This window comes from Xenopus tropicalis, chromosome 2 (assembly GCF_000004195.4).
Source record: "Xenopus tropicalis strain Nigerian chromosome 2, UCB_Xtro_10.0, whole genome shotgun sequence".
NCBI classification, from domain to species: Eukaryota; Metazoa; Chordata; class Amphibia; order Anura; family Pipidae; genus Xenopus; species Xenopus tropicalis.
Window position 1 is genome coordinate 161,882,299 of NC_030678.2, and position 14,223 is coordinate 161,896,521.

General features: G+C 43.4%; 1 protein-coding gene across 1 annotated transcript; it reads left to right on the forward strand.

The window, feature by feature from the left end:
- Positions 1–6,450: 6,450 nt before the first annotated feature.
- On the forward strand, positions 6,451–12,869 carry LOC100489108 (collagenase 3). Its single transcript, XM_031896373.1, has 5 exons — positions 6,451–6,594; positions 6,918–7,141; positions 8,231–8,379; positions 9,561–9,686; positions 12,339–12,869. Exons 1-5 carry the CDS (start codon positions 6,487–6,489, stop codon positions 12,512–12,514), a joined length of 783 nt encoding a protein of 260 aa, XP_031752233.1. The 5' UTR covers positions 6,451–6,486; the 3' UTR covers positions 12,515–12,869.
- Positions 12,870–14,223: the final 1,354 nt, after the last annotated feature.

A 14,223-nucleotide genomic window follows, 5' to 3' on the forward strand; every position in this document is an offset into this window, starting at 1 on the left:
TGTATTTATTAATATTGGGGACTAACATTGGCAACATCACCAGTGATGTTTATCTCCAGTGTAAATAAATACACCCGAGGTGTGATAGATAGTTTAGGGCCAGCTAGTTGAGCAACCTGAGCTCCAGTGAGGAGATATATTTGGATTAGTATCCTGGATGCTCTACTGCCCAGAGTAGGGTCTTGAGAAAGAGAGTCTCACTGGAAAAGCATTAGTTTTGGGAGGCCCAGTAGCCCTAATTTACCATCGCCTTACACATATAAGTTTTAAAGTTGTTTTCTTTACTATACAAATATAACTTCCTTTTCGTTACATTGATATTTATGTGCCTAGCTAGCTTTCTATCACTACAGAGCTACATGCTGCTTTACTGGGGGAAAGTATGTAGGTCTGGAAAATAACTGACAACTACACATCTTTGTGCATGGGGGAACTCGTGCTTAAACTGAAAACAGCCTTACTCAAAATGTTTGGAAAGAACAGCTGCATTGTGGGTAAAAATCATGTTGTTTTGCACACTGCGCTTGCATTCATAAATTACCCCTACGATTGGCTAGTTGTCTCCCTTCTTGACTGATGTCTTTTCCCAGGGAAAATCCTTTCCAAATGGAACCTCCTTTCTTCTAATGGGAGTGGGTGCCCTCATGTCAGTTGGAGGGACCTACTGGTACATAAAGCATTAGAAAGGTTATTATATGATCCCCTTATATATTTATACATAGTTATCATGTCACCCCTTAAGTGCCTTTTCTCCAGTGTAAACAGACCCAACTTGGCCAGTCTTTCTTCATAACTGAGACTTTCCATACCCTTTACCAGCTTAGTTGCCCTTCTCTGGACCCTCTCTAACTCAGTAATGTCCCGTTTGAGCACTGGAGACCAAAACTGAACAGCATATTCTAGATGGGGCCTTACCAGCGCTCTGTAAAGTAGAAAAATAACTCCCTTGAATTTCTCCTCTTCACATTTACAGAAAAACAAACGGGATAAAAATTTTATAAGGGAAACGATTATCTGTCAGTACTTGTTACCACCAACGTGTTACTTACCAATAAGCAAAAAAGTTGTGCTAACCAAAATTCACACAGCTAGAGACAACTTACATGATGCAACTTTTCATCTCAGGATGGGCCTTGTGTACTTGGTGATCGAAGGTTGAACTATAACTCAGTGTTGTAGAACTTTATTAATAATAATAATAGTAATAGTTATAATGATAATAAATCAGTTAGGCACCAGTGGTTCTTAAAACAAATGAAAAATGAGGACAGTCACAAATGATTAACTATGATTATTCATCAAAATCAGGTACCACTGACAGATGCGGATTTAGTATTACTTGAAAGTGTCCAGCCTTGAGTACAGGCCCTCCAGGTGGAAACTCGATGGGATGTACCTCTACCCATAGGTCTATACACTTGAGTGCTCATTGGAGCTTCAGGCTGCTCACTAGCCGACCAGGCGCCCTAGGCAACCCGGTCACCAACTCGGGCAATTAGATCGGTCATTGCCTCCACCGCTAATGACAAGCGGCGGAGGCAATGACAAAGTAGCACTAGGGGTAGGCAGGAGAGGCTCCTGCCTGGTGCCCCTCAATCGTTGCGCCCTAGGCAGCTGCCTCTTCTGCCTACCCCTAGTTCTGGCCCTGCTCTGGAGTGAGCTATGGCAATGTCTATCTTCACAGTATCTTCACCTACTGGGCCTACCACCCCCCAGGCTCTGAGTTCCACCCACCTCCTTCAACAGGTGGGATCCAAAGAGGCCAAGCACATGTTGCCTTTCCCTTTTAAAGACTATGACACCTCTTGGCCAGTTATTGAACTGCCAAAAAAATACTTGGTAACCCCTACACAGGTTTTGTGTTTTTAACTAATGAATTAAAAGTTATGTTTTAATTAAACTGAAATCTGCCCATAAGAAACTCTGATGGGACTTATTACGATTCCCCAATTTTCGTTCTTCTTCCTTAAGTATGTCTGACTGTAGCAGTGCACCATTTTATCTGTAGATTCTTGGGGATACAGGCATTATCTGGTGTACAGCAAATTTTCTCAAACTAATCCCAAGATGGCCAGTTTTGACACGGTCCAATAAATGCAGGCTACATGTCGCCAGTTTTGACTTTAAGCAATTTATCTGCAAAGAGGCCAGTGAGTTGGTCAGCCTATGTATAGCCATTTATACTGATTCTCAGTTATACAACATCTACACTGTCAAAACAAATATTTCAATAAAGGGAAAATGACAGGTAGGATTTCACACGTTGTATCCTATCTCAGCAGATAAAAGAGCAATAAAACCATTTATGGGCTCCAGTATGTTAATATGTAAGCCAAGTAATTAAGAACTGCTGCTAAAAATGTTTTGGGTCAGTGCAGAACTGAGTGCCAGTGGGTACGTTGGTAGGGAATTTTAAGTGCACTTCTCAATATCTGTGACTGACAGAACAGTATGCAAGCAAACATGAGTGAGTGTGCAGATGGCATGTCTTTGTGTTTGGCTAGGGGTATATGTGTATACGAATGATCCTTGCTAAGTACAATGAAAGAAAAGAGGTACATATAAATACTTTAAAATACTGTTCATTTTGTTTATTTCAAGGCAAATATGCCGAATAGGCAACTTAAAATCCATGCTTTCTGGAACAGAAATAAATGTTTCCTTGGGTGGCTCTCACATTTAGCATCATGTGTTAGTACAATAAACTTTTTGTGATTTTACTCCATTTTTCCTGAGCTACTGCTACTTATTTCTTCAATTAAAACCGGAGTGCCTGCCTCTTTTCAATACTGTGGATTTCCCATGATGGCTCCCTTAAGCTGAAGGTCTGGGGCATGAGCACCTGGGCCCATCTATACCACGGGTGAGATTTCAACAAATTACTACTTATGAGCATATGTTCTTCTTGTGTTAAATGGCTCTCACATTTGCAAGCCTCTCAGCCTTTTATGAATTTTAAAGGGTATTGGAGGTCACCCTTTAATATTTATGGGATCATTCTCCTGTCTAAGAAGCACAATAACATGTATCCCACAGTATATTCAAGTAGAAAAAAATCATTTGCAATAAATAACTAAATTCAGTCCCAGACCCTTGACAAAGGGAGTGGAAATCCTTATAGATCAACGCAAAGATGGAGTCGGGCGCTTAAAAAGCATGCATATCACAGAAAAATAAGAAGAAAAATAAAAAAAAACTTTATTGCAACAACATCTCTATCACCTTACGCATTGAGCACTTAGTCATAGGCTCATCATTCTTCTGCCTCTCTGCCTTGAATCAATGTCTCTTTACATGTCTATGAAGATTCTCATTCATCCAGGTCATGTACAGTATCTAGTAGAATTATGTGTAAAGCAACTGGACTTTCTGCGTTTCCTTGAAAATGTTGCCCCATTCGTCTGAGTGGCTTCTCCAGTTGTCCTCTCATATTGAGCACCTGTGCATTGAGCTCTTAGTCAGAGGCTCATCATTCTCCTGATGAGTGGTAAACGTTTTCAAGAAAACTCAAAATGTCTACTGTAGTTGCTTTAGACTTCATTCTACTAAATACTGTCTCTTATATAGTTTTTTCTTTTACTAAGACCTTTGCCAAGAGAAATCCTAGGCTGTTCCTTTATCTCTGTTAAAGCTCTCAGATATTTCCACATCATCCCCATTTATTAATACCTACAGTAATACCTCAACCACATTTGTGGGGTCACAGACTACTTATGTAGTTCCATTTAAAGCAGGCAGCTTGGATATACAAGTATGGGACCTGTTATCCAGAATGCTCAGGACCTGGGGTTTTCCGGATAAGGGATCTTTCCGTAATTTGGATCTCTATAACTTAAATCCATCAAGACATTAATAAAACTTTAATTAAACCCAATTGGATTGTTCTGCCCCCCAATAAGGGGTAATTATATCTTAGTTGGGATCAAGTACAGGTACTCTTTTATTATTACAGAGAAAAGGGAATCATTTAACCATTAAATAACCCCAATAGGGCTGTTCTGCCCCCAGTAAGGGGTAATTATATCTTAGTTGGGATCAAGTACAGGTACTGTATTATTATTACAGAGAAAAGGGAATCATTTAACCATTAAATAACCCCAATAGGGCTGTTCTGCCCCCAATAAGGGGTAATTATATCTTAGTTGGGATCAAGTACAGGTACTGTTTTATTATTACAGAGAAAAGTGAATCATTTAACCATTAAATAACCCCAATAGGGCTGTTCTGCCCCCAATAAGGGGTAATTATATCTTAGTCGGGATCAAGTACAGGTACTGTTTTATTATTACAGAGAAAAGGGAATCATTTAAACATGAAATAAACCCAATAGGGCTGTTCTGCCCCCAATAAGGGGTAATTATATCTTAGTCGGGATCAAGTACAGGTACTGTTTTATTATTACAGAGAAAAGGGAATCATTTAAACATGAAATAAACCCAATAGGACTGTTCTGCCCCCAATAAGGGGTAATTATATCTTAGTTGGGATCAAGTACAGGTACTGTTTTATTATTACAGAGAAAAGGGAATCATTTAACCATTAAATAAACCCAATAGGGCTGTTCTGCCCCAATAAGGGGTAATTATATCTTAGTTGGGATCAAGTACAGGTTCTGTTTTATTATTATAGAAAAAAAGGAAATCATTTTTAAAAATTAAAATTATTTGCTTATAATAGAGTCTATGGGAGATGGCCTTTCCATAATTCGGAACTTTCTGCATAATGGGTTTCCGGATAAAGGACCCTATACCTATACTACTGTACATTGTACATTACAGGCATCTGTAGGAACACAAATTCCATTCATTTATTTATTTCCACCAAAATATGGGCATTGTCAGAACAGTCTGAATTCCCATCATTGATCTTTACAAACGTATTATGCTGATTTTATGATTAGATTTTAATTATTTATAATTAATCGATTGGACTTTAGCTCCTCCAAAGCTTCACTCACCTTTTATTGAGGAAACTCTATCCTGTGCCAACGTTGGTTGTGGGATATTTTTCGTTTAGACGTAAAAATCAATAAATGTTTTAGTTCTTCTGGTGACAAACAAAACAGTTTGTGTTTACATGCATAATATACAGTTCCCAGGTTATATAACATATTGAGATTAATAGGTACCTGATGTGATGCACAATTATAGAGTGATGAAGAAGGAAATACACAGAGACATATAGGTATATCTGAGGGGTTGTGCGCATTAAGCTGGCCATACCAATTACATTTTGTAAACATTTTGGTGCAGGTATTTTGGGTGAACAAAACCCAACCTTGGTACCACTTGGTTTGATCAGTCAGGTAGGGTGAAGGAGGAGGAGACACATCTCATTATCTTTACCCCCTGCTGTTCTGATTATTCAGACTGTTAGCCTAAAGGAGCTGATTAATGAAAGATTGGCCATATCATGAATGATCACTGGTACAAAATCTGTCTGTTTAGCCTGCGTGCCAATTGGTCAAATAGGATCAGCCTCTGTATGGCCACTTTTAGATTATGCTAGTGACACTTGGTACTTTCATTCATAAGGGCTCATTTAGAAATGCACTATACCACAAAGTACATGCCAAACATGTTCCTGCATTTCTACGTGGTTGCCAATGTGTTAGTTCTACTGTTTCTAATGAATGGGGCACAATTGCACCCACTGACACTGGGGAATACTGGAGCTGTCAAGGGTCTTCTCCTCCCCATGGTGTTTTAGGCCAGTGACACACGGGGAGATTAGTCGTGCTGCAACAAACCTCCGATGCCATCCCACCGGCTAGAATGTAAATTGCCGGTGGGATGGCATACGTGTCGCTGCGATTTCCCACAGTTGCCCGAAGTTGTCTTCAGAGGAAACTTTGGGCAACTGCGGGAGATCTCGTAAAGACACTTATAGTTTTGTTTGTGAAGTTTGTGGGGGGTTATGTATTGCAGATACTGGGGATTTATTGTCTCAGCTGAATAGTAGTAGTGCCTCGTATCACTTCTGCATCTGCCATTGTCCCTTTTAAACACCCATTAGGGGCATCATCACATGAAAGGTTTAGTCTGAGTAACCCAACGGGTAGAGGAAGGGGACATTGTGCAGTTTTCCCCCCTGAAAAGTAAATTGCAAGCTTTGTAGGAACTAAACAGGACAAACTCAAAAGTGAGAAAGTACAAAAGTCTTCTCTAAATTGAAGAACTCCACCATTCCTGATTTACTGTATTATCAAAGAAAATTCAGAATTAGAAAACAATATTCCCATGACCTGTCCAACTATAATTTATCTAAATCCATCATCGTTCCAGAGATACAATAATCTTATCTGTTATAAATGTTTGGCCCCACTAAAAATGAGGTCATTTTATAAAAAGGAGAAATGTAATTGGTTGGAGGGTTGAGTTAGTTACAGATAATGCACCATTCACAGCCCGTTATAAATACTGAGGATTTCAGTGGCTCCAACATTGGAGACTTCAGCAGCGGCAACTGACTCAATATCTCGCTACCATGCTACAAGTAATGTTCTTCGTTTTCTGTTCTCTTTCCTACAGCACTGCAATGCCAACACCCCAAAGTGAGGATGTCATCAGCCAATCAGACTACAAGTTTGCTGAGGTACACCATCATAATGCCTTTGTGTCATACTGGGATGTGCATGATAAGGAGGAATAAAAGTAAATGTAATTGGCTTGGACGAGTAGACCCTCTACTTACATAAATTCTAGAACCTTTGTAGCATTATGTAGCGTTATGCATTACCTCATGTTCCACCTTTTCTTTGTGCATTTATACCATTAATGTTAGTAAAAATGAAGAATATATTACGGGTCATTTATGAAGTTCAGGGCAATCCGCCATGTTTTTTTGCATATTGCGCCCTGAATGCTGATGATGATAATAATGTATACTCTGTCAATCTATGTCTTTTGATTGCTTAGGATTATTTAGGAAAGTTCTATCCGATGAACCCAAAACTAAAGGCAAACGTATTTGTGGAGAAAATCAAAGAAATGCAAAAGTTCTTCAGAATGACAGTTTCGGGGAAGCTGGACAGAGATACTCTGGCTATGATGAAGGCTCCTCGATGTGGAATGCCCGATGTGTCAGAATACAGCAAGTTCCCTGGAAATCCACGATGGAAAAACACCAAACTGACATACAGGTTAGATTCATACATGTAGTCATGATAAACTCACAGAGAACTTATTTTTCTTACTTATTTGTTTCTTAACTTATTTGTTCTCAGAACAATTCACAATAAAAAAGGTCCCCCAAATATTTAGAATCCATCATATATATATATATATATATATCCTGTTATAATCCAGTGTTTAAACTGCTCATATATTGAATTTAAATTGTCAGTTGTTTTTTTAGTGGTCTGGCTGTCAGCTAAAAGATTATTTTGTGAGAAAATGAAATAACGTAAGAGTCATCTGATTTTATTTGGACAGTTCTAAGCAGATCAACATCCAGGGTCGGACTGGGCCACCGGGAAAAAACTTGGTGGGCCCCAGTCCTGATGGGCCCTGGTGGCCCAGACCCGATGCCCGCAGGGACCTCCACCGATCCGCCGGTCTCCCTCCCCGACACGCTGCAGGTACACGCATTCGGGGAGTGGGGTCAGACAGGTGGTGGGGGCCCCTGCGGGGGGGAAGTCTGAAGGCGACAGGGGCCATTGGGGGTGCAGGGGCCCCTGAAGCACAAGGCCCGGTGGGCCCTGCACCCCCCAGTCCAACCCTGGCAACATCACAAGATGAAGGATTCACAAACCACAGCCTAGATATAGCAAATGCCATATGAAAAAATAAAAACAGTTAATGGTAAAGTGACATTTTCCATTTGAACTAGAAAAAAATGAGGTTCTCTAAATCCTGAGAATCAGTTAATGGAGAAAATAATCTTAGGCACCATCATCTCCCAGTCGGGGAGTAGAAGCCATGGGAAGTAGTCCTTATCACTATGGAGTGCTGAAAGCCTATGGCATTAAAAGTTTTATGGCATTCTGGTCTTGCCCAAATTGTATAGTTTTTCATCACATAAGAAATATAGCACTGGAGATTTTCATGTGATTCTCTGCTACAAATTCTTGCTGATTCATTCATTTGTGGTAAGCATCACATTAAAGCTGTCCGTGCTGTCCTTTTTGTGGGAGTCCCATTAAGGCAACTCTGGTCACCAAAAATTTTCAATCACAAATATGTTTAAAAAACAGAATAAAAAATCAAAACGTTATTTTTTTCTCCTTAAGAATTCAGAATTACACCCCTGATCTCCCTCGCCAAAAGGTAGATGAAGCGATACAAAGGGCATTCAAGCTGTGGAGTGATGTTGCCCCACTGACCTTCAGAAAACTAACTTCGGGAACAGCAGATATCATGATCAAATTTGCAAAACGCTGTAAGTTTTACTCTTTAGGAGTGCTAATAATATCTGTGCAATGGAACTAGACTGACTGCGTACAAGGAATATGTTACACAGATACTAAGAAATCACATCCATTGACTTCTGTTGAACTCAGTATTACATGTCTGGTGTGTGCGCCTTTATCAGATCGTAGCATAGGGCAGGCAGAGTATGGCACACACAGGCAGCATTGGGCAGGTATATTTTGGCACACATGGGCAGTACTCTGCCTGCCCTATGCTGCCTGTGTGTGCCATACTCTGCACTATGCTGCCACTGTGTTCCATACTCTGCCTGCCCTTAGCTGCCTGTGTTTGCCAAACTCTGCCTGCCCTTAGCTGCCTGTGCGTGCCATACTCTGCCTGCCCTATGCTGCCTGTGTGTGCCATACCCTGCCTTCCTTATGCTGCCTGTGTGTGCCAAACTCTGCCTGCCCTATGCTGCCTGTGTGTGCCATACTCTGCCTGCCCTATGCTGCCTGTGTGTGCCATACTCTGCCTGCCCTATGCTGCCTGTGTGTGCCATACTCTGCCTGCCCTATGCTGCCTGTGTGTGCCATACTCTGCCTGCCCTATGCTGCCTGTGTGTGCCATACTCTGCCTGCCCTATGCTGCCTGTGTGTGCCATACCCTGCCTGCCCTCTGCTGCCTGTGTGTGCCATACTCTGCCTGTCCTATGCTGTCTGTGTGTGCCATACTCTGCTTGCCCTATGCTGCCTGTGTGTGCCATACTCTCCCTGCCCTACCCTGCCTGTGTGTGCCATACTCTGCCTGTCCTATGCTGCCTGTGTGTGCCATACTCTGCCTGCCCTCTGCTGCCTGTGTGTGCCATACTCTGCCTGCCCTATGCTGCCTGTGTGTGCCATACTCTGCCTGCCCTATGCTGCCTGTGTGTGCCATACTCTGCCTGCCCTATGCTGTCTGTGTGTGCCATACTCTGCTTGCCCTATGCTGCCTGTGTGTGCAATACTCTGCCTGCCCTACCCTGCCTGTGTGTGCCATACTCTGCCTGCCCTACCCTGCAGGTGTGTGCATTAATGACCAATAATGACTTAATAAAGATTTACCAAGATTCCACATCATTTAAATATTTGCCTGTAAGTACAAAGCTTTACTTTAGTCATAATGTAAAGTATTATGAGCCATTCATTCTGTTTTGTTGATTTTCTTTTTAAGCACATGGAGATTTTGACCCTTTTGATGGCCCCCATGGTGTTTTGGCTCATGCATTTGCTCCAGGAAATGGAATAGGTGGGGATGCTCATTTTGATGAGGATGAAAAGTGGACAAATAGTGCAGCAGGTATTTCTTTTTCTATACATGCAACATATGTTATTCTAAAGTTACACATTAAGTATCCTCAGGGTCAGACTGGGCCACTGGGAAAAAACCCGGTGGGCCCCAGCGGCCAGACCCGACCCTTGCCGGCTCTCCCCCGGCCAACTGGTTCTCCCCTGACGCGTTAAACTTATGCACGCTCAGGGGAGGATGTCAGGTGGGGGACCCTGTGGGGGGTTAGGGAGGTTCAGCGGGGAGGGGTTAGGGGGGGAGGCGCAGACGGCGGGGGCACCTGCAGGGCCCCTGGGGCGGCAGCCATGGTGGGCCCTGCACCCCCCCAGTCCAACCCTGAGTATCCTCCAGGCAGAAGGAGTAGGGATGCACCGAACCCACTTTTTTAGGTTTGTCCAAACCTCTTAACCCACCCTGCCGAATCCTGAACCGAATCCTAATTAGCATATGCTAATATGTGAAGGGTTAAAAATTACCACATGCAGCGAAAACGATTTTCCCCCTACCATTTAACTTCCAAATGCTAATTAGCATATGTGAATTTATGCTAATTAGGATCCGGATTCGATTGGCCCGGGACCGTGGATTCTTCCGAAACCGAATCCTTCAAAAAAAGGCTGGAATTGGCCCAAATCCCGAACCGAATCCGGGATTCGGGGCATCCCTACTAAGGAGCCCCTTAGTGGTAAAGACAGGGCCCCATTGCAGCCTACAGCTTGTGCCCCATTGCAGCCTACAGCTTGTGCCCCATTGCAGCATACAGCTTCTGTCCCATTGCAGCCTACAGCTTCTGTCCCATTGCAGCCTACAGCTTGTGCCCCATTGCAGCCTACAGCTTCTGTCCCATTGCAGCCTACAGCTTGTGCCCCATTGCAGCCTACAGCTTCTGCCCCATTGCAGCCTACAGCTTCTGTCCCATTGCAGCCTACAGCTTCTGCCCCATTGCAGCCTACAGCTTCTGTCCCATTGCAGCCTACAGCTTCTGTCCCATTGCAGCATACAGCTTGTGCCCCATTGCAGCCTACAGCTTCTGTCCCATTGCAGCATACAGCTTGTGCCCCATTGCAGCCTACAGCTTCTGTCCCATTGCAGCCTACAGCTTGTGCCCCATTGCAGCCTACAGCTTCTGTCCCATTGCAGCCTACAGCTTCTGTCCCATTGCAGCATACAGCTTGTGCCCCATTGCAGCCTACAGCTTGTGCCCCATTGCAGCCTACAGCTTGTGCCCCATTGCAGCCTACAGCTTGTGCCCCATTGCAGCCTACAGCTTCTGTCCCATTGCAGCCTACAGCTTCTGCCCCATTGCAGCCTACAGCTTGTGCCCCATTGCAGCCTACAGCTTGTGCCCCATTGCAGCCTACAGCTTGTGCCCCATTGCAGCCTACAGCTTGTGCCCCATTGCAGCCTACAGCTTCTGCCCCATTGCAGCCTACAGCTTCTGTCCCATTGCAGCCTACAGCTTCTGCCCCATTGCAGCCTACAGCTTCTGCCCCATTGCAGCCTACAGCTTCTGTCCCATTGCAGCCTACAGCTTCTGCCCCATTGCAGCCTACAGCTTCTGTCCCATTGCAGCCTACAGCTTCTGCCCCATTGCAGCCTACAGCTTCTGTCCCATAGCAGCCTACAGCTTCTGCCCCATTGCAGCCTACAGCTTCTGTCCCATTGCAGCCTACAGCTTCTTTCCCATTGCAGCCTACAGCTTCTGCCCCATTGCAGCCTACAGCTTCTGTCCCATTGCAGCCTACAGCTTCTGCCCCATTGCAGCCTCCAGCTTGTGCCCCATTGCAGCCTACAGCTTCTGCCCCATTGCAGCCTACAGCTTCTGCCCCATTGCAGCCTCCAGCTTGTGCCCCATTGCAGCCTACAGCTTGTGCCCCATTGCAGCCTACAGCTTGTGCCCCATTGCAGCCTACAGCTTGTGCCCCATTGCAGCCTACAGCTTCTGCCCCGTTGCAGCCTACAGCTTGTGCCCCATTGCAGCCTACAGCTTCTGCCCCGTTGCAGCCTACAGCTTGTGCCCCATTGCAGCCTACAGCTTCTGCCCCGTTGCAGCCTACAGCTTCTGCCCCGTTGCAGCCTACAGCTTGTGCCCCATTGCAGCCTACAGCTTCTGCCCCGTTGCAGCCTATAGCTTGTGCCCCATTGCAGCCTACAGCTTGTGCCCCATTGCAGCCTACAGCTTCTGTCCCATTGCAGCCTACAGCTTCTGCCCCATTGCAGCCTCCAGCTTGTGCCCCATTGCAGCCTACAGCTTGTGCCCCATTGCAGCCTACAGCTTGTGCCCCATTGCAGCCTACAGCTTGTGCCCCATTGCAGCCTACAGCTTGTGCCCCATTGCAGCCTACAGCTTCTGTCCCATTGCAGCCTACAGCTTCTGCCCCATTGCAGCCTCCAGCTTGTGCCCCATTGCAGCCTACAGCTTGTGCCCCATTGCAGCCTACAGCTTCTGCCCCATTGCAGCCTACAGCTTCTGCCGCTCCCTAACTTGCTGGTCTTACTGATGCACAAGTTAGGGGACAGGCACAAGTGGGGAATTTGCTTGTTCCCTTGTGTTTGTGTAGGTTTCCTCCAGGATCCTTTGCTTTTCTTCCTATAATTCAAAATCATATTATTATAATAAAGTCATTAGCCACATATTTTAACATGACTTGTATTTTTTTACAGAATATAATTTGTTTCTTGTTGCCGCACATGAATTTGGTCATTCGCTGGGTTTGGGTCATTCTCGTGATCCAAACGCTTTGATGTATCCAACCTATCGCTATTGGAACACCGGAAACTTTCGTCTACCCCAAGATGATGTGAAAGGAATACAGTCCATATATGGGAGAAAGAAATAGGCAAAATAACATGAGCTGGATCTCCATATTGTATTTGCCAAACAAAATCAGTATGCAATGCTTTGTTATTTTAGTATGGCAATAATCCTTCAGCAGCTACACAAAGAGAATGCAATAATAACCTACATTTAACCACACGGGAGGGTTCTAGTTGGTCATGGCATGAATCCAGCTTTCCAAACAGTGATTGGCCAACGTGAGAGTGGACCTTGGAATCGGCAAAGGTTTAAGACATCTTCTATGGACCCCACTGGTCATAATGATATTAATTACTAATTGTTTGCTTCTGTTTTTCAAATAAAATCAGTGATTTGCCAAAAGCTTCTCATTTTTAAAGTGTTTGCTACAGACAACCCTGATTTAGGAAATTAAATAGATCATTCACATTCAGTCATTTATATACTATAATTATGTGCAGTGTAAGGGTTTCAGGTAGTCACTGGGGAAAAACCCTTGGGTGCACATTCAAACACTTCAAAGCAGGGGCACAGACAGTACAATTCAATATAACTGGTCTTTGGTGAGTTTATTTAAGGCTTTTCGAAGGAGAGATACTAAACAAAATAGAAAAAAAAAAAGAAATACAGAAAACAACAAATCCTAAGCCTGTCCGGCTGTTACTAATACACAGATCTTTTTCCCTCACTACCCCAGGTCCCTTACAAAGCCATATGCACAAATAAGTTTTCAGACTTACAGGGATGTAAGATCACCCAAAACAGCAGCTCTTGCTCTTACTAAGGTTCTCTCTCTCAGGGAGCCAACCCCTGCACAGTGGCAGCCCAATCACCTCGCAGCTACCTGTCTGGGAACCCAAGTCACCTGGAGCAGCCTACTGGAATGGAGTATTCAGCCACTTTTGTCCATTGGCCCCAGTGACTCTGTAAACCAGCTTTCCCTCAAGCAGAACAATAGTAAAATAAACACTTTATTTTTACCTTTGCAAAACTGACACTTGCTGAAGTTACCCCACGTATGACAGGAATCTGGGGGAAATATACACTGCATCCACTTGTTTCCCAGGGCTTCTCTTACAACAGATTCTGGAAACTGCCTTACCTCTTGATCAGTATTGCTAAGTGTACAAGTAGTTTAAGCTTCAAGGAGAACTTAAACCTAACTAATTGGCTAGAAATGCTGCTCATTATGTTTTGTGCTTCTGTACCAGCCCAAGGCACCCACAGCCCTTTAGCAGGGAAGATCTGTGCCCCCAAAGATGCCCCAGTAGCCCCCCATCTTCTTTTCTGCTGATTCCCTGCCCATACTCTGTGCTGCTGTCACTTACCTGAGCTTAGGGGCCCACTCACACTATACTGTATATATAGAATATAAATGTCCCACTATACTGTATATATAGAATATAAATGTCACACTATACTGTATATATAGAATATAAATGTCACACTATACTGTATATATAGAATATAAATGTCACACTATACTGTATATATAGAGTATAAATGTCACACTATACTGTATATATAGAATATAAATGGCACACTATACTGTATATATAGAGTATAAATGTCACACTATACTGTATATATAGAATATAAATGTCACACTGTACTGTATATATAGAATATAAATGGCACACTATACTGTATATATAGAATATAAATGTCACACTATACTGTATATATAGAATATAAATGGCACACTATACTGTATATATAGAGTATAAATGCCACACTATACTGTATATATAG